Source organism: Nerophis lumbriciformis, linkage group LG07, assembly GCF_033978685.3.
Source record: "Nerophis lumbriciformis linkage group LG07, RoL_Nlum_v2.1, whole genome shotgun sequence".
Lineage (NCBI taxonomy): Eukaryota > Metazoa > Chordata > Actinopteri > Syngnathiformes > Syngnathidae > Nerophis > Nerophis lumbriciformis.
The window spans coordinates 37,497,350-37,522,995 of record NC_084554.2 but is presented as its reverse complement, the minus strand read 5'-3'; the positions used below and the strand labels follow the sequence as shown (position 1 = coordinate 37,522,995).

The 25,646-nt window shown below is 40.4% G+C and overlaps 1 protein-coding gene across 1 annotated transcript in view; it reads left to right on the top strand.

Moving 5' to 3' along the window:
• cdh7a (cadherin 7a) overlaps nt 1–25,646 on the top strand; it is a 340,872-nt gene that overhangs the window by 8,552 nt on the left and 306,674 nt on the right. The window contains exons 2-4 of the mRNA XM_061965236.1: nt 3,148–3,200; nt 3,303–3,444; nt 23,075–23,663. Coding sequence (XP_061821220.1) covers nt 23,418–23,663 — 246 coding nt within the window. The 5' untranslated portion in view covers nt 3,148–3,200; nt 3,303–3,444; nt 23,075–23,417. The remainder of the gene's footprint in view (nt 1–3,147; nt 3,201–3,302; nt 3,445–23,074; nt 23,664–25,646) is intronic.

The window sequence follows — 25,646 nt, the reverse complement described above, 5'->3', positions numbered from 1 at the left end:
TACGTGGCATGGCATGAAGCATCAACTAGGGAATAAAAAGGGCATGATAATGACAGAGGTATGTGAGTCCAAACGTGAAAACAGGTGCAACTAATCGGTCGTCATGGTGACAAAACAAGGGAGTGAAAAAGCAGGAACTAAGTGTCCAAAAACCAAACAGCACATGGCCAAACAAAAACATGATCAACAGACATGACATTTAGTCTGTGTGTTTAGAAGTGCATAATAATACACTCTGGGGCCCAAGAAATTTGCGAGTGCCAGCACTTTAATAAAGAAAGTGAGAAACACTTTTGAATTCCAGAAATAACTATTAGCAAACTTGCTCATCCTCGTCTTTACCAACGATAGTGATGTTTAATGTTAATGAATTATCGTTTATATGCATTTCACACTGTTGTATGCATGTAAAATTGTCAAATGTGTTTGGTGTTAATATTTTTAGTTGTCTGTCATGGCGCTGCAGCTAACGACTATTTTAATGTTTGACGAGTCATCGACTTTATTAACCATTAGTCCACTAATCAGATTATGACACATCCACCTATTCAGTGGCTCTAATTTAAATTCAGCTTGAGCTATTTTTAGACTTGTGTTAACTAATCATAAAAGATGACTACTTCTTTAAAAAATATGTATTCATACTGTAACTATGCTGCAAAAAACTTTATTCATTTTTTATTTTTTATTTTTTTTGCTGCAGCTGTTACATATACTGTAATATTGTACATGGTAATTGGGATTTGTTATATATTGTGTATATTACATAAAAATATAATATCATGTAATATAATTGTGGAGGGAAGTGAGTCAGCGCGTCTGCAGGAGCAAAGGTCACCGCCTCTGGCAATTGTGTCGAGAGTGGAGCACCATCAACTAGGGGCGGCGCAGGTGATTAGATTTCACAGGTGGTACGTGTTAATCTAATCATCTGTTGTCTTTAACAGTAAGCTGCCGGGAGCAGAGAGAGAGAGAGAGGATTGGGAGTGACGGCAACGTCACGACATGCCGAAAGACATTTTTTGGAATCTTGTTAAAAACATTAAAAACTTTGGCTCTTGTGCCGTGTCTACAGTGGAACTGCTAGGAAGCGACTTCCACAATAATATATCAGTATATATTATATACTGTATATGTAATATGTGGTAAAACTTTAGTATGGGGAACATATTCACCATTACTAACCCTAACCCTAACCCTCTCACCCTAACCCTCTAACCCTAACCAAATAACTCTAAATTAAGTCTTTGTTACTTAGAATATGTTCCCCATATTTAAGTGTTACCTAGTATGTAAATACTACATATATGTTATATTTTATATTGCTATTATGGTACATTTTTAGTCTACTTAATACCTGCATTATCCTTTCCATCCTTACCCTTTCCATCCTTTGTAACTGAGCTACTATGTGGAACAGTTTCCCTTGTGGATCAAAATAGTTTGTCTAAGTCTAACTCTAAGTCTAACTTTTGTCAAGCAAAGTGCCGATAAAAAAAAAACTATCAATGTGTATGAACAATTTCCCTTGTGGATCATTAAAGTTTGTCTAAGTCTAAGTCTAAGTATGTAAAGTTAACGAGGTCAATAAGTAGCAAGAAAAACAAACAACAAAGCTATCTAAGTTCCTCAAAAAGAAAAAAGTATTTTGTGATGATGCACATACCAACAAAGTTTAGCTGCTGGACTTTGGTAAAATACAAGTTAGCTGTTTTCCTCAAAGTAGCTTATTGAGGAGAGTTGCAGACTGCATCCTGATATTAAAGTTATAAAAATAAATTAAAGCTGCAAGCAGCGATGGACGGGACCGACTTTGACGGCACATAAAATCCAAACCGGAGCAGTAATTAAAAATCTTTGGTCAACTTTTAATCAGAAGGGTTCAATCTCTCTCCTGCGCTAGTTTGAAGCCGACACGACAAACGCGCTCAGAGGAGATAATGTTTGAAAAAAGGTGACCGGTTTTTACAAAACTTTTGTTTTGAAGGGGGAATTGCAAACTTCCTGTTGATTTTTGCTGGGGGTTGTCAATGAAAGAAATGTAGGTCTAAGTACGACCTACATAGAGGTTTTTGTTTCATGTCTCTAATACATTTCTACTGGAAGTTACAGGCAGTTTTGTCTGAGTTTTCTTCCTAGGAGCAGTTGTGTCTGTGTTTTCTTCCTAGGGGATGCTAGAGCGCAATTTTGAGTTTTGGGGTTGGGTTTTTTCATTAGATCGCAATTTTTGCCAGTCCTGATGTGTGTGTCCAGTTTGGTGAGTTTTGAAGCATGTTAAGAGAGTCAAATTACAGCTCAAAGAGGCAAAAGTGTCTGTTTTTACTAAACTTTTGTTTTGAAGGGGGAATTGCCAACTTCCTGTTGATTTTTGCTGAAGAATGTTAATGTATGAAATCTGGGTCTATGTCAGACCTACATAGAGGTTTTTGTTTCATGTCTCTATGACATTCCTACCGGAAGTTACAAGCAGTTTTCCTAGGGGGCGCTAGAGCGCAATTTTGAGTTTTGGGGTTTGTTTTTGTTATTAGATGGCAATTTTTGCCAGTCCTGATGTGTGTGTCAAATATGGTGAGTTTTGAAGCATGTTAAGGGGGTCAAATTACAGCTCAAAGAGGCGGCGGAATAATAATAATAAAACCTTACAATTACAATAGGGTCCTCTGTCCCAAAGGGACATTGCGGTCCCTAATAAATACAAAATAATCAAGATCGGCTTTGACGTGTTTCGGGTGAAACGTTTCCATACTCCCAATGTTTTTACCCGCGGTGTTAGGGTTAGCCATTTTTTATCTTCCGTTGCTCATGCTCATCAATCCCGCTGATTTCTGTCCGGCAAAACACGAAGCATTAACGTCGCCGACTGTTTCCGACATATGACTTTGGACAACGTTTATGGTCGATTTTCTGTCGACAAATCATCAACAGGTCGTCACGTTTCATGTGTCAGGTAAACCGCGATGTTGTTGTCGTGGTGGGCTTGAATGCTGCATGTTATGTGGGGGGAAAAAGTACACCATCACCCCCCCCCACCCCCACGGTTGTCTTGTTCCGCTGTAGTTTCGGAGAAGCCAAAAAAAGTAACACCGGAGACGGTAATAGTTCGTGACTTTACAAATGACCGTGATATAAAATATGGTTTGCACACAGCTGGTGGTCGTCCGTGCAACGAGGAGAAGGAGGAGGAGGCAGCACTGCGCAGGGTGAGAGAGTAGAGCGAGCGAGGCAGAGAGAGAGAGAGAGGATGCTCAGTCGGCGAGTCACATCTCCTGCAAGGCTGAGTCTTGGTCCGCTCCATCCAGCAGCAGCAGCAGCAGCAGCAGCAGCAGCTCTGGGAATGGAACCACCAACCAGGAGCTAATTGGCGACAACTTCTTCAACGTGACACACTCTTCCTCTATCTTCCTGTGGTCAACTTCCATCATCCTGGGAACTTCTCCCTGCACGGTGAGTGAGTGTCTCCCACACTGCTTCCCTGCCTTAGCTGTAATTAATTAGTATTCTGCCGACATGTTTTTTTTGTTTTTTTTTCCTTGCTTTCCTTCCTGCGGCACTTTACTCCTCATTTTGGCACTTGTTTTTTTTTTCCTACAAAGCAGCATTTTTAATACCATTCCTGATGAGATGTTCAGGTACACCAGGAACTGCTGCACAACTTTTACTGCCTTTTTTTTTTTTTTTACTGTGCACATGCGTGTCCCATGCAGCATCAGCATCATCATCACCATGCTTCCCTTTCCCTGCTGATACATAAAGGAACACATCACATTTTGGGGGAATGCATGGCCGCATCGTGCCGCAACAGTTAATCTGTATCATTTGGTGCATTTATTTTGGGTGTTTATTTTGGGACACTTCATTAAGCACACCTGCAGGTCTAAAAAAGTAGCATGATATTGTGCAGGTAGCCGTTTAGCAAAATGTTTATTATTGTTGACTCACCGCTGCACGAGGAGAACTGAATAGAATCCAAAACGACGACCTTTTGTGCGTTTGCATCTCACTGGAGAGCTACTCCGGCTGCTGAAGTACTTTTGGATATTCCAATCATACTTGACGCATAGCACCTAATAAATCAAGTACACTCCAAATATCAGCCACTTAAAAACATCATGCATCATTTTGACTTTTTTTTTTTTTTTAAATAAATCTCTTTAGCTGTTGGTTGTCACTCGCTTTCACATCCACGCGTGACGGAAATCCAAACGAAGTCGTCCTGGTAATCAAAGGGCGTCTTTGTGGCCGTGGTCCGAGCGCCTGTGTCCTCGGTGTGCCCCCTCGCTTGTCATTAGGGGTGCACAAAAAAAAAAAATTTGATTTACATCCGAAATTGCGATTCCTATTCATCACGATTCTGAATTGATTATTAGTTTTCTAAAATGGATTTAACCCTTATTGATCCCCAAAATGTGGTGAACGATATAGCACCCAGGGACCAGAAAAGATTTCGGCCATAAAAGTATGTATAAATATACATATATATACATCCATCCATCCATCCATTTTCTACCGCTTATTCCCTTTGGGGTCGCGGGGGGCGCTGGAGCCTATCTCAGCTACAATCGGTCGGAAGGCGGGGTACACCCTGGACAAGTCGCCACGTCATCGCAGGGCCAACACAGATAGACAGACAACGTTCACACTCACATCCACACACTAGGGCCAATTTAGTGTTGCCAATCAACTTATCCCCAGGTGATATATATACATATATATGTGTATTTTATTTTTTATTTTTTTTACTTTTAAAGCTTAAATCTCACATTTAACTTCACATCTGCCCGTCGATATGAAGTTAAGTTTCTGTTTTTTTAATGTTTTATGTCTTTGGTTCTCAAACTATTTCCACCAAGTACCAACTCACTTGCCTCTCCGAGTTCCTCCATAATGACCAACATTAAAGCACAGCAGCGTAGCAGGTAATCAAACTAATTGTGATTCTTATTTGTTACGATTTTTAATCGATTAAGAAATCAATTTATACAGTACAGGCCAAAAATTTAGACACACCTTCTCATTTCCATGTGTTTCCTTTATTTTCGTGACTATTTACATTGTAGATTGTCACTGAAGGCATCAAAACTATGAATGAACACATTTGGAGTTATGTACTTAACAAAAAAAAGGTGAAATAACCGAAAATATGTTTTATATTCTAGTTTCTTCAAAATAGCTACTCTTTGCTCTGATTACTGTTTTGCACACTCTTTGCATTCTCTCAATGAGCTTCAAGAGGTAGTCACCTGAAATGGTTTTCACAGGTGCCATATTCTACACAATCTACAATGTAAATAGTCATGAAAATAAAGAAAACACATTGAAATAAGAAGGTGTGTGTGTGTGTGTGTGTGTATATATATATATATATATATATATATATATATATATATATATATATATATATATATATATATATATATATATATATATATATATATATATGTATATATATTGTTGATGTAGATGATCATATCTGCTGTACATATTTACTTTAGCGAAGAGAAATGTTGGGTATTTCCTTTTTTTGCCTTATTTGATTTTATTAAATGTTTGGGTAGAATTTTATTAAAACCAGTTTTTTGGAAGTATTATAGAAATTGATCAAAGCTCTTTATCTATTTTATGTAGGAATGTAGTTAATCATCTAGCTGGCACCCAATGTCATTAAAAAAAGTATTGATTTTAAATAGAGAATTGTTTTGAACCGAGAATCGAATCTGAATCGAATCGTTACCCTCAAGAATCGAATCACATCGGATTGTATGGTGCACAAAGATTTAAAGCCCTATAGTGTAGTAGCCCTAAATATGAATGAAAAAACAAGGCAGAGGTTTTAATTAAGAATAATATTTAATACCACTGTAACATGCCCTGCGATGAGGTGGCGACTTGTCCAGGGTGTACCCCGCCTTACGCCCGATTGTAGCTGAGATAGGCTCCAGCGCCCCCCGCGACCCCGAAGGGAATAAGCGGTAGAAAAAGGATGGATGGATGGATGGACCACTGTAACATTACACACAGGTTGAACAGTAACACTGTGTTTGAATATTTAATTAAGTGATTCTTTGGCGTACCACTAGATGGAGCCCACAGTTTGAGAATCACTGTTTTATGCCCTTTTTGTCAAAGAAAACCCTTTTTTTTAATGGCAAAAACACAAATCATGCAATATTCCTGCACCAACGTCATTTTCATTACATATAAGTTGTTGGCAGATTCAAAGCAAATATGCATCTAATACAAATAGTTGGTGCTTTTGTACTTTGGCGGTGTCTAATGGTTGAGGGGTTAAATGTCACCTTATAGGATTTGTACTTATTTCAAAGGGAAAAGCTTGGATTCATGTGCTTTTCATGGAAAAAACTTGATAAAATAACAGATTTACAGTATATTGAAAAATGGTCAATTTAAAGGGAGTCAATGGGGGATAAAAGGCTGCCGGGAAACTCCAATGTATAATCACTCAAAATAACTTGGCAACAAACGGACAGTGCACATTTGGAGATTCAGTTCTTTAGAACTCTTGTGGCCATATTTACTCCTGCTCACCTTTTAAAATAAACATTATTTTGCATCATGTCATCTTCAAAGGCAATACAAAGACCCACAAAGGACCCAAGTCTCCCCAAAGGGTTGGAAAAAAATAAACTGACCAAAAAAAATATATATCTCTATTGAAATACGTTTCTAAATATATGTTTTTAGGCCATCTCCATGCAACCTCCAACCTGTTTTGAAAAAGTTTAATTATAATTATCATACCAAATAACCCCAAAACCAGTGAAGTTGACACATATAAAAACAGAATACAATGATGTGCAAATCTTTTTCAACATATATTCAATTGAATAGACTGCAAATACAATATACTCAACATTCGACCTGGAAAACAACATGTTTTGCAAATATTAGCTCATTTGGAATTTGATGCCTGCAACATGTTTCAAAAAAGCTGGCACAAGTGGCAAAAAAGACTGAGAAAGTTGAGGAATGCTCATCAAACACTTATTTGGAACATCCTACAGGTGAACGGGCTAATTGGGAACAGGTGGGTGCCATGATTGGGTATTAAATCAGCTTCCATGAAATGGTCGGTCATTCACAAACAAGGATGGGGTGAGGGTCACCACTTTGTGAACAAATGCGTGAGCAGATTGTCCAACAGTTTAAGAACAACATTTCTCAACGAGCTATTGCAAGAAATTTAGGGATTTCACCATCTACGGTCTGTAATATCATCAAAAAGTTCAGAGAATCTGGAGAAATCACTGCACGTAACATTGAATGCCCGTGACCTTGGATCCCTCAGGCGGCACTGCATCAAAAACCAATATGAGTGTGTAAAGGATATCACCACATGGGCTCAGGAACACTTCAGAAAACTACAGTTTGTCGCTAGATCTGTAAGTGCAAGTTAAAACTCGACTATGCAAAGCGAAAGCCATTTATCAACAACACCCAGCCGGCTTCGCTGGGCCCGAGCTCATCTGAGATGGACTGATGCGAAGTGGAAAAGTGTTCTGTGGTGTGACGAGTCCACATTTCAAAATGTTTTTGGAAACTGTGGACGTCGTGCCAACTTCATTGGTTTTGGGCTTTGTACATTGCGAGAATCGGTTTGAATCGAGAATTGCGTGGAGTTGAGAATCGGTTCTGAATCTAATCGTCACCCCAGGAATCGGATCGGATCGGATGGAATCATACCCTGACTCGCATACCTGTCAACGCTTGCATTGGCAAACAAGGGAAACTTTACCGAAAAAAAAAAAAAAGTTAGGAAGGAAAAAGGAGCTGAATCGTGTGCTTTTATTCTGAAATGTTGCTGACCTGCATATATGACCTGAGTGCCACGGATTGGATTCCCGCTCGCCGCCCACTCCTCCACTGTGTCTCAACATGTGTTCATGACAATAAGACAGCGTTTGGGCGGCGGGTGAAGATGGAGGAGGCCATGGATCAGAGGAAGCATATGATTGGTGCCCCCCGCCCCTCCCCCCATCCCCATCGCCCCCTGTGGCTCTGGTAATCCTGTTGTGCGACTGCTAAATGGGATTAGAACTCTGTGTGTAAGCGAAACGCAGCCCGGGGACGACTGGGAGGCTTTACGTTGGCCCGCTTTATCTCGCATTTTCACTTCATTCAGTGTCAGGGCTTTGACACTTGTCTTTCCTCCCGCCGCCTGCCTGCTCTGCTCGTCTGTCTGCCTGCCGCAGGACGTCCAGACGAAGGTTATGTTGTCTGACTGATGATGTGGTTGAATGATAGCAGGGGAAAACACAATTTGGGAATATGGCCGCCTTTCATGGCAGAGAGGAGATACGAGACAATAATGTCCCCCATTGGGCAAAATAATCAACTCCAAAGTTACTTTTTCATGCACACAAATAGTCCAGGTGTGTCCCAGTGACACTCTTACAAGTAGTGTAATAGTGCCTCCACTGTTTTGTATTTTGTATTTTTTTAACTTTTTACACAAGTTACCACTTTTTTGTTTTTATCTTTGGACATGTTGTCTTGTCTTGTGGTTCTTTTTGTTTCCTGTGCAGTGAGTGCACAATTAAACATGAACTATAAGTCTTATGTATACACATTTATTTATATATAAATATATATATATATATATATATATATATATATATATATATATATATATATATATATATACGCGTGTATGTATACATATACGCATAAATATGTATATATACGTATATATATATATATATATATATATATATATATATATATATATATATATACATAAATATACATATTTATGCGTAAATGTATACATACACGTGTATATATATATATGTACATAAATACGTATATATATATATATATATATATATATATATATATATATATATATATATATACATAAATACGTATATACGTATACATATTTATGCGTATATGTATACATACACGCGTATAAATATATATATATATATATATATATATATATATATATATATATATATATATATATATATATATATATATATATATATATATATATTGGGACGGCGTGGCGCAGTGGAAGAGTGGCCGTGCGCAACCAGAGGGTCCCTGGTTCAATCCCCACCTAGTACCAACCTCGTCATGTCCGTTGTGTCCTGAGCAAAACACTTCACCCTTGCTCCTGATGGCTGCTGGTTAGCGCCTTGCATGGCAGCTCCCTCCATCAGTGTGTGAATGTGTGTGTGAATGGGTAAATGTGGAAGTAGTGTCAAAGCGCTTTGAGTACCTTGAAGGTAGAAAAGCGCTATACAAGTACAACCCATTTATCATTTATATATTGTGTGTATATATACACATATATGTACAGATACGTATTTATGTGTATATATGTACATAGACATATATGTATGTATATAGATGTATACATATATATATATATACATAAACAGTGCTTTCACACATTTATTTTTATATATATATATAAATCAAATCAAATCAAATCAACTTTATTTATAAAGCACATTTAAAATTTACCACAGGGGTAGCCAAAGTGCTGTACAATGAACAGGTTAAAAGATAAAACGAGTACCGAGCAAACACAACACAACACAAACAGAACACGATAAAAAATAAATAATTAAAATAGAATTAATAAAAACATAAAAACATAAAAACAGGATCACAGCAGGTGTATTATGGGGCGCCATTGCAGGATGGATATCACTCAGTGTTAAAAGCCATGGAATAAAAGTATGTTTTTAAGAGAGATTTAAAAACAGGAAGAGATATATATATATATATATATATATATATATATATATATATATATATGTCTTAATAAGGTTATCCAAAAAATAGTGCTCGATACCGTAGTAGAGCGCAATATATGTATGTGTGGGAAAAAAAATCACAAGACTATTTCATCTCTACAGGCCTGTTTCATGAGGGGGGGTTCCCTCAATCATCAGGAGATTTTAATGGGAGCATTCACATACCATGGTTTATATAGGGCACAGAGTGGGTGGGTACAGGCTGGCGTAGGGGCGTGGTGATTGGCTCATGTGTTACCTAGGAGGTGTTTCCGTCTGTGGCGGCATGCTGTTACAATTTCGCTGCGCTTGTTGAGGGATGACAGGTCTGGACGGTAAATAATAAACAGTTTCTCTTTCAAGCATAGGTTGCATCTTTTATTACCACTATTGTAAGGTGTGCTGGATGCAAGAATTTGCCATGTTATTGAATATTCAACATTATTGTCTTTGAGGTCCCAAATGTGTTTGCTGAGTTCTGTGGTATTCCGCAGGTTTTGGTTCCTGAAAGAAGCCTTGTGATTGTTCCATCTGGTTTTGAACTCTCCCTCGGTTAATCCTACATATGTGTCGGATGTGTTAATGTCCTTGCGTGTTACCTTAGATTGGTAGACAACTGATGTTTGTAAGCACCCCCCGTTGAGATGGGGGTGCCCCAACAAAACAATTGCAAATCTGCCGTCGGCCCCCGGACAGAGCGACTCCAAAACCAACAAAGGCTGCAACTGTCGAAAGAAACCTGATTGGGTGCTTACAAACATCAGTTGTCTACCAATCTAAGGTAACACGCAAGGACATTAACACATCCGACACATATGTAGGATTAACCGAGGGAGAGTTCAAAACCAGATGGAACAATCACAAGGCTTCTTTCAGGAACCAAAACCTGCGGAATACCACAGAACTCAGCAAACACATTTGGGACCTCAAAGACAATAATGTTGAATATTCAATAACATGGCAAATTCTTGCATCCAGCACACCTTACAATAGTGGTAATAAAAGATGCAACCTATGCTTGAAAGAGAAACTGTTTATTATTTACCGTCCAGACCTGTCATCCCTCAACAAGCGCAGCGAAATTGTAACAGCATGCCGCCACAGACGGAAACACCTCCTAGGTAACACATGAGCCAATCACCACGCCCCTACACCAGCCTGTACCCACCCACTCTGTGCCCTATATAATCCATGGTATGTGAATGCTCCCATTAAAATCTCCTGATGATTGAGGGAACCCCCCCCTCATGAAACAGGCCTGTAGAGATGAAATAGTCTTGTGATTTTTTTTCCCACACATACATATATATATATATATATATATATATATATATATATATATATATATATATATATATATATATATATATATATATATATATATATATATATATATATATATATATATATATATATATATATATATATATATATATATACATATATATATACATATATATGGCGGCATGCTGTTACAATTTTGCTGCGCTTGTTGAGGGATGACAGGTCTGGACGGTAAATAATAAACAGTTTTTCTTTCAAGCATAGGTTGCATCTTTTATTACCACTATTGTAAGGTGTGCTGGATGCAAGAATTTGCCATGTTATTGAATATTCAACATTATTGTCTTTGAGGTCCCAAATGTGTTTGCTGAGTTCTGTGGTATTCCGCAGGTTTTGGTTCCTGAAAGAAGCCTTGTGATTGTTCCATCTGGTTTTGAACTCTCCCTCAGTTAATCCTACATATGTGTCGGATGTGTTAATGTCCTTGCGTGTTACCTTAGATTGGTAGACAACTGATGTTTGTAAGCACCCCCCGTTGAGAGGGCAATCAGGGGTCTTTCGACAGTTGCAACCTTTGTTGGTTTTGGAGTCGCTCTGTCCGGGGGCCGACGGCTCATTTGCAATTGTTTTGTTGTGGTTTGAGATGATTTGTCGTATATTGTTCATACAGCTGTAGCTCAATTTAATGTTGTTCTTGTTGAATACTTTTCTTAGGGTGTTGTCTTTGGGAAAGTGTTTGTCAATCAGATTGAGGAATTTGTGTCCAAAGTTAGTTGAGACGTTTTTGCTGTATGGGAGGTTGTACCAGATGATGTCGTTTCGTTTTCTGTTCTTTTTCGGTTGGTTTCCTGGCGTGGGTTCATAGGTGAGGGTGAAATTGTATCCGCTTTCATCAAGGGCTTTTTGGTACGGGGGGGTTGCTTGGTCAAATTCAGCTTTGCTAGATGACAGCATCAATAGCCTTTTATTAATTCCGGTAGGTATTCTTTTCGTGGTGGTGGGTGGGTGGTTGCTGTCATGGTGCACGTATTGGAGTGTTGTGTTGGGTTTCGTGAATGGTTGGTAGCTGTTATTTCTCAAGTTGAAAGTGACGTCAAGGAAGTTGACGGTTTGCTTGTTGGCTTCAATCGTGATCCGTAGGCCGTTCTCTTTGAAAATTTGGCATATGCGCTTCTTGGTATTCTCGCTGCTCCTTGGCGAGGCGCGACACACTGCCAGTCCGTCATCACGGTAAATACCAAGGTTCAGATTGAGGCTGGCGAGCTGGGAGAGGAGGAAACTCCCAACGAGTTCACACGTTTCTGCTCCGTCAAAACTTCCCATAGTGACGTCAAATGTTGCATTGTTCTTTTTTTGTCATGGTGTACTGTTGTGGATGAGAATGGAGTTTTTTGCGTGGATGATGATGTTTCTTTCGTTGCCTGTGATTGAGTCGTAGTCTGAGGCGAAGTCTAGTGCTTGAGTCAGTAGGTCTTGCGTGATGGAAGGGTAAAATTCTTCGATATCAAAGGAGATAAAGTTGTGCTGTTGTTTGTCTTGGATGTTGTTGAACCATTTGATTACTGCTGCTGTATTTCTCCATTGGTTGAGTGGTGTTTTGTCCTTGATTTTTGTGTTGACTCTGTCCAGGATTATTTTGCTGATTTTTCCTATTTCAGATTTAGTTGGGATTATTAGTCGGCATGTTGGGTTATTTGCGAAGTTGGGTTTGTGGTCCTTCAATGTGATGAAGGCTTCCTTGTTGGCTGTGGCGTCCACCCTGTCCTCAATGTCCAGTTCAGCCGCGATCCTTTTATTTTCCAGGTGGATGTTCTGTAAGGTGTTGGGTTGTGCTTTTTTGTATGATTTGGTGATGCTTCTGTCCAGTAAGGTGTGATGTTCTGGTATGTCCATTCTGTAGAAGTTTGTGGTTTTATCGGCAGCTATGATGAGGTTGTTTACTTTCTTGATGCGCTCCTTGTCATTTTTCAGCTTGGTGAGGAGTGGGTTGCGGATTGGCTTGAATTTGACTGATTGTATCATTTTGAGCATGTCGTTCTCAAAATCCTTTAGTTCCTCAACTGTGGGTGGGTTCTTGGTAGATTTTAATCCGTAAGTTTTCTTTTGCGTTCCTTTTGTTTCAGGGTGGAGGAAAAAATGTGCTTTCCACCGCATCCTTCTTAGGAAGTGTTCCGTCTTTTCTATGAGCCTTAGCTTGTAGTCATTCTGCGCGGGTATGGGAATGTTCTTCGTGGAGTAGTCGATGTTGAATTTTTCCATTTCTGATCGTCGTACAGTGCTCAACAAATGTCAATTTGGAGCGGAGTATATGTCTTAATAAGGTTATCCAAAAAATAGTGCTCGATATATATATACACACTATATTGCCAAACGTATTTAGCCACCCATCCAAATGATGAGAATCAGGTGTCCTAATCACTTGACCAGGCCACAGGTGTTTAAAATCAAGCACTTAGGCATGGAGATTGTTTCTACAAACATTTGTGAAAGAATGGGCCGCTCTCAGGAGCTCAGTGATTTCCAGCGTGGAACTGTCATAGGATGCCACCTGTGCAACAAATCCAGTCGTGAAATTTCCTCGCTCCTAAATATTCCAAAGTCAACTGTCGGCTTTATTATAAGAAAATGGAAGAGTTTGGGAACAACAGCAACTCAGCCACCAAGTGTTAGGCCACGTAAACTGACAGAGAGGGGTCAGCGGATGCTGAAGCGCATAGTGCAAAGACTTTCTGCACAGTCAGTTGCTACAGGGCTCCAAACTTCATGTGACCTTCCAATTAACCCACGTACAGTACGCACAGAGCTTCATGGAATGGGTTTCCATGGCAGAGCAGCTGCATCTAAGCCATATGCCACCAAGTCCAATGCAAAGCGTCGGATGCAGTGGTGTAAAGCACGTCGCCACTGGACTCTAGAGCAGTGGAGACGCGTTCTCTGGAGTGATTAATCATGCTTTTCCATCTGGCGATCTGATGGACGAGTCTGGGTTTGGAGGTTGCCAGGAGAACGCTACATTTCGGACTGCATTGTGCCGAGTGGGAAATCTGGTGGAGGAGGAATTATGGTATGGGGTTGGTTTTTCAGGAGTTGGGCTTGGCCACTTAGTTCCAGTGTAAGGAACTTTGAATGCACCAGGATACCAAAACATTTTGTATAATTCCATGCTCCCAACTTTGTGGGAACAGTTTGGAGCGGGCCCCTTCCTCTTCCAACATGACCGTGCACCAGTGCACAAAGCAAGGTCCATAAAGACATGGTGTGGATGAACTTGACTGGCCTGCACAGAGTCCTGACCTGAACCCGATAGAACACCTTTGGGATGAATTAGAACGGAGACCGAGAGCCAGGCCTTCTCGACCAACCTCACCAATGCGCTTTTGGAAGAATGGTGGGAAATTCCTATAAACACACTCCGCAACCTTGTGGACAGCCTTCCCAGAAGAGTTGAAGCTGTAATAGCTGCAAAAGGTGGACCGACATCATATCGAACCCTATGGGTTAGGAATGGGATGGCACTTCAAGTTCATATGTGAGTCAAAGCAGGTGGCCAAATACTATAGTGTATATGTGGAGATAGCTTCAATATAGAGGCAACTTGTTTTCCCACTCTACTGGTGCTGTAAACTTCAACGGCCAGGTCACGACAATGATTAGGGATAAGACAAATATCCACTTTACTTTGTCAGTTCATCTTCTTGGCGTGCAGCGGGAGGTACGGGGACGAGGGAAAGGCAGTGTCGACAACGCTGCGGATACTTACCTGAATGTTTCAAACCACGCACCGCTTGTCCATTGCTTTCTCAGCTCTAATATTGTAAAAAGGCTTTAAAAAAAACAACACTTAAAAGCCACATAAAGTAGCTCCGCTGACTTGATAAGCACCGTTCGTAAACCGGGAAAGTTCGTACAACGAGGGCCTCCCAAATCAAATTTTCCCAGAAGACTTTTAGGCCGGCCTCTCTCCATTCCAACCCCCCAGCCGACCATGAGGGGTATGTGTTTGCTTTGTGCGTTTGCTGTGGAGTATGCAAGCTATCTCACACCCTGCTTAGCGCCAATCACTTGACACAGCAAAAGAGGAGCGGCGGCAAGGCGGGACAGACACTTGTCACATTAGCGCCTTTTGTTTGCCACGCATTTCCTCAGTGGCTCCTCATCAACCATCATTTGTGTGTGTGTGTGTTTGTGTGTGTGTGTGTGTGTGTGTGTGTGCGTGCCCATCCTCCACGACATACCTTGGACCCTCCTGTTGCCCTGCAGCCACCTCTGCTCCACTTTTCCACCCGCGCCATTGAAATTGTCATGCGGCTGCAGAGTGTGCAGACACACACAGAGTCCGAGTGGACATTTTACAACCACACGGGCGAGTGGCAAAGTGAGGCGTTTAAGGACACGATGTTGTGTGCGCTCCCCGCCTCCTGATGTCTCCTCTCGCTCGACCCCCCCCCCCTCCCGTCCCCCGTCGTTTACGTGGCATTTCTCCACCACCAGGACCCCTGTCTTCGCTGGGCCTTCTTAATGCCCCCCCCCCATCCTCCTCCTCTTTGGTCGCCGGCGATGTTCTTCCTCCTACGCCACACGCGAGGTGGGAAAGCGCAGTGTCCGGGTGGAGGTCGGCGAGTCCTGCTGATGGCTCAGATTTATTTTTAATTTGGCCCCACGCGGGTCACGTGACCCAGTGTGGCCATGACATGTGACACAATGATGACCTTGCTGAGGTGAAACCATGATAATTGGAGTCAGCTGACCGGCCTTTGTAGTTGTTGCTGCTGCTGGGCGCTCGTTAGCATGGCGACCTCAGGTGACCCCCCGCCCCCAGCAGTGTTGGGACTAACGCGTTACAAAGTAACGCGTTACTGTAACGCCGGTAGTTTCGGCGGTAACTAGTAATCTAACGCGTTATTTTTTATATTCAGTAACTCAGTTACCGTTACTACGTGATGCGTTACTGCGTTATTTTGCGTTATTTTTTATGTAGTATCGGCTAGAAACTGAGGATCTGAGTGTGTTTTATTGCAGCGTAGCAGAGACATGCTTCTGATTCTTCCTCTGCGCTCTCTGTGTGTGTGCGTGTGGGTGTGGGAAGGGGAGGAGAGGGGAGGGGGGTGCTCAATACAACGTAAACCGTTGGCCAACCAAAAAGTAACCACAGAACACTATAGTGTTCTGTGGTTACTTTTTGGTTGGCCAAGCGGACGTGACGACAGGCTGTCCCCACTCAGATCCGCACGGACCGGGAGGGGGCGTGCCTTAAGTCCGGCTGGAAATCGGGAGAAATTTGGAGAATGGTTGTCCCAGGGAGAGGCACTGAAATTCGGGAGGGTTGGCAAGTATGAGATATTCTCACTTCTTTTCTTTTGTCGAGCACAAAGAAAAGAACATTTTAGTTAAATGTAAGTTGTGTCTTGGATCAAAGATCCCGTCTACTGCCCAAAACAACAATTCAAATCTGCATGGTTAGGCTCTGTGTATGTCACGTGTGCCTTCCTTAGGTGAAGCCAGCTTTACAGCTATGTTGTTGATTGATTGATTGATTGAAACTTTTATTAGTAGATTCCGTACAATTGACCACTAAATGGTAACACCCAAATAAGTTTTTTAACTTGTTTAAGTCGGGGTCCACTTAAATTGATTCATGATACAGATATATACTATCAAATATATACTATCATCATAATACAGTCATCACACAAGATAATCATCAGGGTGTATACATTGAATTATTTACATTATTTACAATCCAGGGTGTGGGATATGGAGGGGGGGTGGGAGGGGGTTAGGTTTGGTTGGTATCAACACTTCAGTCATCAACAATTGCATCATCAGAGAAATGGACATTGAAACAGTGTAGGACTGACTTGGTAGGATATGTATAGCAAGTAGTGGACACAGAGAGAGAGAGATCAGAAAGTATAAGAAAAAGTGTCTACATTTGATTATTTACAATCCGAAGAGGTATTATGTGGAAGGGAGGGTGTTAGTTTAGGGTTGTAGTTGCCTGGAGATGTTCTTTTAGTGCGGTTTTGAAGGAGGATAGAGATGCCCTTTCTTTTACACCTGTTGGGAGTGCATTCCATATTGAAGTGGCATAGAAAGAGAATGAGTTAAGACCTTTGTTAGTTCGGAATCTGGGTTTAACGTGGTTAGTGTTAGTGTTAGTGTTATTATGCTGTTTGTTACTTATGTATGTTATGTTGCAGCTATTTAAAATAGTTTTGTCAATTTGTTCTGGCCTGAAATAAATTGGCCCTTTGAAATATATCTTTGTCTTTGTGTGTTGTATGTAGAGCACATTGCTTAGCAGAGTTCAGTGATGCAAATGTATGTCAAGTTGATCAACGGATTGTATTATTCTCCAGTGCAATAACAGTACTGAAATGAAGGCTAAAAGGGCATTAATGGGAGCTTTAAAAAAAAAAGTAGAAGAAGTAACTAAATAGTTACTTTTCACAGTAGCGCATTACTTTTTGGTGTAAGTAACTGAGTTAGTAACTGAGTTACTTTTGAAATAAAGTAACTAGTAACTGTAACTTGTTACTGGTTTTCAGTAACTAACCCAACACTGGCCCCCAGTAACAGAACGCCTCTTTTTCAGATTATTTTTTTTCCCCTGGAAAAATGATGCGCTTTTTTCTTTTAATCTCAAAAAATCTACAACATTCTTCTTGGGACCATTTTTCAACCTGAGGTAGTTCCAAAAAAGAAGCTACAGGGAGTCAGTCAATGCGCATGGTGCCTGTCACCGGAAGCCAGGGTTTTTTGTAATATTTAGCCCGGAGGAGTAGTACAGTACGTGGAGTAGTACAGTACAAAACTTGCCATTATAAGAGACTGAAGCAGAGGCCTTTTGGTCCTTTGGAAGCAGAAAGTCACTATTTGGTATTACACAAAATACTCACAGTAATAACTTTCACTTTACTCCTGTGGAATATTATTTTTGTAAAAAATAATATTCTAATAAATAATAATATTCTTCTAAACCGGTGGTTCTCAAACTGTTGTACGCGGGCTCCATCTAGCGCAGGGGTGTCAAAGTCAAGGGCCGCGGGTCGGATCTGAATTATCTATGGCCCCCGGGATGATATTTGATTAGTATTAGAACCGGCCCGCAGGCCACAGCCGCCTGCTGTTGTTTTGCACGCACCAATATTCCATCAGTGTTGGCGCTAGGAATTTTCAAAATGAGGTCCCATCAAGTCATAAAAATGGGGTCGCACAGTCAATTTTTGGGGTCCCATTTTTTTGTAACCGTTTTGAAAACAAATGATAAATGTATGCATTATCCTGTTACATCTCACATGTCATCCTTGCACCTCGGGACACGCCCACGGCTGTGCACATCCAGGGACGCGTCGCGTGCGTCTCCGCCCCACAGCAGCCGCCAGCTGCAATCATTCACCGGCAATCAGCGCACCTGCCTGTAATGATCAAGCTGCCTTCATAAGCCTGCACAACCTGGCATGCTGGCGCCGGAATATAGTCTTCTTTTGGCGTATAACCATCGTTCCCGTGTTTGACGTTGCTATGTGTCTCGTCATTCCTCGTCGTCGTTCCCCTGCTTCCCGGACTGCCTCCTGGATCTCGACTGCCTTCCCGGATCTCGACCCCCTCGCATGGACTCGGACTCTGACGCTTCTCTCTCGCCCGGATCACCTGCCTGTCCCATGGACTTCCGTGTTCCTTCGCTCTCACCAACATTTACAATAAAACCCTCCAGTTAAATACTCCACATAGACTTACACCATACACACTCTTGGATCTAGTTCACACTCCATTCCCTTAGTTTATAATATTATTGTTTTATTATTATATATATTGACTATATATATAATCAATTATTGAACATTACCGCCCTCTGGTGTCAGTTGCCGTCACCTCCCCTCTGTAACCACAACATCACATTCTGTATTGTGTTTTGGGAAAAGGTTGTCAATAAACGTTAATTAATTCATTAAAAAAAATAATACAAAAGAAAAAAAATGTTAATGCATATGTACATTTATTCAGTTATAAACATTCATTCACTTTCTTCTTTCTTTCATGGATCTAAACTTTACTGCTGCCGGTATTTTTTTCAATATTTTTTTTGTCATATTTTCAAAATGTGTTCATTCTATTTTTGGCCAAAGTAAGACAAAGAAAACAATTTTAAGTTGTCTTTATTGTGTACTTTTAATGCCATGATTTTAATAGTCCGGCCCGCGTGTGCACAGATTTTCCACCATGCGGCCCTTGAGCTAAAATGAGTGTGACAGCCCTTATCTAGCGGTACCCCAAATAATTTAAATGTTCAAACACAGTGTTACCGTTCAATTTTTGTGTAATGTTACTGTGTCTAAAATATTGAATATACTTGTTAAATAACACATCTGCCTTGTTTTTAATGAATACTTGGGCCTTCTACACTACTGTGTTTTAATGTTGGTCATTATGGTGGTACTTGGAGAGCTAAGTGGTTTCTGAGGTGGTACTTGGTGAAAAACATAAAAAAACTGAGATTCCATCCATCAATCCATTGTCTACCGCTTGTCCCTTTTGGGGTAGCAGGGTGTGCTTTATTTATTGTTGTGTATTAATTTCTGTCCTGTTTTTTTTTTTTTTTTTTTTTTACAAAAAAAGACTTTCATATGACATTCTTCAAACTTCTCATTTGCTAAAACTGACAATTATGGATTACAGCGCCACTTGTTGCCTTGGCATGCCCTTGTTAGACTCTTCTCTTTTTTCCCCTTGACTATAAATGACGTTAGTGGTGGTGCCACCTTTGGGTTGTGGTCCAAATACTCCATAAGACATGCTACTATGCATATAATTTGGGATGGGTACCTTTCACATTTGAATCGATATGGTATCAATTTCCGATACCTCAACATCTCATTTTTTATTCAACATTTTTTAACACATAGCTGTGCTGTCCAGTTTTTGTCTCATTTGCAAGTATTATATGGTAGACTTTGCATGTAGTTGCAAGTGCAAAACATTAGAGGGCAGTAGTGTATGGGCTATGTTGTGTTGCCCTAATCAGGAAGTTTTCTTTTCTTTTGTTGAGTCTTACAAAATGTTTATACTGCAAGTATTGTACTTATTACACACCAGCTGTTAGATTGTAACATGCGTCTTTGTTGTAGTTTTGACGACCAAATTTGGAGGTGTTGAAATTGCCATGTAAAATTGCTAATGGTAATCTTTAGCATGTCCTTGTTAAATCCAATGTGAATTAGCCTCGAGCTAGCACATTTTGAAAAGAAGAACCCTGCCTTACGTTTGAGCACCGTCTGTGTATTACAACTGAGTGCCGATGCGGACCACAGCTGAGAAACAGATATTTGTTGACGGCCCTCTCGGGGCCACTTGTGGACCAACAGTGGGCCACGTGGTGAAGAAACGCTGACCTCGAGGCAGTCTGGCTTAGTCCGCTGCCAGTGCTTGACTGCTTGTTTCAAAGCCAAGTGCTTGAGTCGGTGCCAGTTTACACATATTGAAATATGGCACTGTTTGATTTTACGAGAATTTGTATCTAGCAGTACTACAAACCCCAAAACCAGTGAAGTTGGCACGTTGTGTAAATGGTAAATAAAAACAGAATACAATGATTTGCAAATCCTTTTCAACCTATATTCAATTGAATAGACTGCAAAGACAAGATATTTAATGTTCAGACTGGAAAATGTAATTCTTTTTTGCAAATATTAGCTCATTTGGAGTTTGATGCCTGCAACGATTTCAAAAAAAGCTGGCTCAAGTGGCAAAAAAGACGGAGAAAGTTGAGGAATGCTCATCAAACATTTATGTGGAACATCCCACAGGTGAACAGGCTACTTGGGAACAGGTGGGTGCCATGATTGGGTATAAAAGCAGCTTCCATGAAATGCTCAGTCAAACAAGGATGGGGCGAGGGTCACCACTTTGTCAACAAATGCGTGAGCAAATTGTTTAAGAACAACATTTCTCAACGAGCTATTGCAAGGAATTTAGGGATTTCACCATCTACCGTCCGTAAAATCATCAAAAGGTTCAGAGAATCTGGAGAAATCACGGCAAGGCTGAAAACCAACTTTGAATGCCTGTGATCTTCAATCCCTCAGGCGGTACTGCATCAAAAAGCGACATCAGTGTGTAAAGGATATCACCACATGGGCTCAGGAACACTTCAGAAAACCACTGTCAGTAACTACAGTTGGTCGCTACATCTGTAAGTGCAAGTTAAAACTCTACTATGCTAAGCCAAAGCCATTTATCAACAACACCCAGAAACGCCGCCTTCTTTGCTGGGCCCGAGCTCATCTAAGATGGACTGATGCAAAGTGGAAAAGTGTTCTGTGGTCTGACGAGTCCACATTTAAATTTTTGGGGGGAAATATGGACGTTGTGTCCTCCGGAACAAAGAGGAAAATAACCTCTTGTTATAAGCGCACAGTTCAAAAGCCAGCATCTGTGATGGTATGGTGGTGTATTGGTACTTAAGGCATGGGTAACTTACACATCTGTGAAGGCACCATTAATGCTGAAAGGTACATACAGGTTTTGAAGCAACATATGTTGCCATACAAGCAACTTCTTTTTCATGGACGCCCCTGCTTATTTCAGCAAGACAATACCAAGCCACGTGTTATAACAGCGTGGCTTCATAGTAAAAGAGTGCGGGTACTAGACTGGCCTGCCTGTAGTCCAGACCTGTCTCCCATTGAAAATGTGTGACGCATTATGAAGCCTAAAATACCACAACGTAGACCCCGGACTGTTGAACAACTTAAGCTGTACATCAAGCAAGAATGGCAAATAATTCAACATGAAAAGCTTTAAAAATTGGTCTCCCCAGTTCCCAAACGTTTACTGAGGGTTGTTAAAAGGAAAGGCTATGTAACACAGTGTTAAAAATGCCCCTGTGCCAACTTTTTTGCAATGTGTTGCTGCCATTAAATTCTAAGTTAATGATTATTTGCAAAAAAAACCCAACATTAAATATCTTGTCTTTGCAGTCTATTCAATTGAATATAAGTTGAAAAGGATTTGCAAATCATTGTATTCTGTTTTTATTTACGAAATATGTGCCAACTTCACTGGTTTTGGGTTTTGTATAAACCTGCTACCTATCCCTACATGAAGTACAAATATAGTTCTATAATCACTAGACAAACGGTCAAAGACATAAAAGCGATTAGTAAGGTGCCTCCACAAAGATCATGCTCATGTTTTCCAACCAATCTTCCGAATTCAGTGATGATTTGAAAAAAAAAACACCATTTGTTGGAATTTGGTAGGACTGTATGAAAAATTTCAAGAGTGTCAGAATAAGACTATTAAAGGCAGCACAGTAGGAGTAGAAGAGTTAGATCAGTGGTTCTTAACCTGGGTTCGATCGAACCCTAGGGGTTCGGTGAGTCGGGCTCAGGGGTTCGGCGGAGGTCGAGACACACCCGACTCATCGTGTAAATAAAAACTTCTCCCTATCGGCGTATTACTGATACGGCAACAGCAGAAGTCACACTGATTTGCAGGTGTGTAATTTGTTGTGAGTTTATGCACTGTGTTGGTTTTGTTCTTTGAACAAGGTGATGTTCATGCACGGTTCATTTTGTGCACCAGTAAAAAAACATGGTAACACTTTAGTATGGGGAACATATTCACCATTAATTAGTTGCTTATTAACATGCAAATTAGTAACATATTGTCTCTTAACTAGTCATTATTAAGTACTTATTAATGCCTTATTCGGCATGGCCTTATTATAACCCTAACCCTCTAACCCTGGCCCTAACCCTCTAACCCTAACCCGGACCCTAACCCTAACCAAATAACTCTAAATTAAGTCTTTGTTACTTAGAATATGTTCCCCATACTAAAGTGCTACCAAAAACATATAATAACTTTGTCTTGAATTTGAAAAAAAAAGAAGGGTTCGGTGAATGCGCATATGAAACAAGGTTAAGAACCACTGAGTTAGATATTTGGTGAGAATACGTCATCAGACTAATAATGACAAGATGAGACTAATGTTTTGCTATGTTTCTCTGCTCTGATAGGTGCCAATTATCACTCCCCGGCATTGAAAGCCGCCCCGGCCGCCGCTGACCCTGTTAGCCATCCTTAATGTCAATTCCCCGGCGCCCGAGTGGAAGGAATTACGTCTCTTTTCGTCTCCAATCGGGGGAAAAAAACGCAGGGGCGCGCAGCAGAATGCCGAGCTTGACTGCACCGTGGTGAAACGAGCTTGTGGACTGTGTGGTTGAAGAAAAAAAACAAAACAAAAAAAAAAACCCGGAGGGGTTTTGACATTTTATCTTTTTTTTTTTCTTTTTTTTTTTTTTTCTCCTCTTCTGGCCGGGGAGAGTTTTGGAGCAGAGCGAGGACAAGGGGGGTGCACAGATGATGGCGTGGTGCCGCTCAGGCGTACGCCGAGCCCTGGCTCTCCTGGCGCTCTTGGGCCTCCTGCTTCCCATCCGACAGGGAGGCTGCTCGGGGCCCGGCGGCGGCTCCGGGGACGCCGACTCCCCCCTGCACCCTGGTGCACCCTCCTGGGGGGACCTCCATAGGCACAAGCGCAGCTGGGTATGGAACCAGTTCTTCGTGCTGGAGGAGTTCACGGGGAATGAGCCTCTCTACGTCGGAAAGGTGAGCGATCCGTCGGCACACCTAATTCACTTATCAATAACTTTAATAGCCTGCAAATGTGGGGCACTTCAACAAAAGCTGCAGAGTGTTTCATAGACACACTAATATGTACGAGTGTACCTCGCGCCTAATGCAGCTTTTGGCAACAGTCAATAAATTGTTAATCTTTCTGCAGTGACATTGAAATGAAAAATTAACACACACAAAGTGACTACTGCGGCATAAACGACATATGTTTACTCTCAGACGTCCTTAGGTAGCACCGTGTGTGTGTGCGTGTGTGTGTGTGTGTTCTTGTATTTCTACCCTTCTTGAGACATCAACAAGGGAAAAAAAAAAAAACGTCCATATGAGGACCGGTGCACCAGTTAGGACATAAATTATGGTCCCAATACGAAATACCATTGCATTTAATAGAAAATGTGGTGAAATCTATCAAAATTAGGCTGGTCCCAAAAAGGAGGGATTTTTTTCCAATTTGACTGTGTGTCGGTTTTAAAAATGCTCCCCCTCTGGTCAACATATGAAATAACAAGTGTGTGTAAGAAATTGAAATGCATCACCCTTTTGACAAAAAAATGTATTTAAAATAAATAAATAGATATGTATATAGAGACATACTGTAGTAACTTGAAGTAAATAATGAAGATTAAAACCAATTACAAACAAAAAAATAACTAAAAGCAGTAGTTTTCTCACAATGTGTTGACTTTTTTTATAATATTGGGAAACAATTCTCATACTCTTTCGGTTTCTGTAATATTGCAATATTTTCTTGTAAAATTATTACTTTTTTATGTAAAATTATTACTTTTTATTGCAAAATGGTGACATTTGTCATATAAAATTCGGACTTTTATCGCAATGTTGCCAATTTTTTTGCTGTTCTTGTAAAATAGTGACATTTTTTGAGTAAAAGTATGACTTTTGTCATAATTTTGCCAAGTAAAATTCCAATTATTATCATAACATTGCCAACATTTTAAAGTTTTTTTTATAAAATTGTGACTTTTGTCGAGTAAAATTACGACTCTTTTCATAAAATTGCCAACATTTTTTGCTTTTCCTGTAAAATTGCGACTCTTATGGAGCACAATTCCAACTTTTATCGTAACATTGCACAAATGTTCAGTTTTTCTTGTAAAAAATGTTGACTTGCGTTGAGTAAAGTTACGACTTTTGTTATTATACTGAAAAAATTCTAAGTTTTTCTTGTGAAATTATGACCCTTCTCTTGTGAAATTCCAACTCATTTTTCCACAACAAGCTTTTTTATATTTTCTTATTATGTATATATTATTAATGTTGTTAATACTAATCTTTATATATCTAGAAAGGGTGGTTCTAAAAAGGTAAGCATTTTTTTGGAGGTCTCAAGAAGGTAACAAATACAAGAATGTGTGTGTGTGTGTGTGTGTGTGTGTGTGTGTGTGTGTGTGTGTGTGTGTGTGTGTGTGTGTGTGTGTGTGTGTGTGTGTGTGTGTGTGTGTGTATGCGTGCATACTGCAGTGGAAGAAACACTCCAAAAAGTGAACACAGCCACCCTTAATCCTGCTGCATGCATAGTAAACACTTGAAAATAGTATGGCCTCACATTGCCATGGCAACAACCCTAACAACCGCACAGGTCCACCCAAAGAGAGCAAGATGGCAGAAACACGGGAGATGGATATTTAAAGCATGAATATGTAATCGGTACATTTTTATAGTGATAATAAACCTGCGTTATATATGTTTTTATGACATATTGGCGTTTTATTTTGATTTGTGTTACCATGGGGAACATGCCACTGGATCAATGCCAGTTTTCAACTTTTAAAGTTGGTAATACACATATTGAATTATTTAAAATTTGTATTGGCTTATCTAAGGCAACAATATTTCATTTGAGTTACTCATTTGAGCAGAGGTGGGTAGTAACGCGCTACATTTACTCCGTTACATCTACTTGAGTAACTTTTGGGATAAATTGTACTTCTAAGA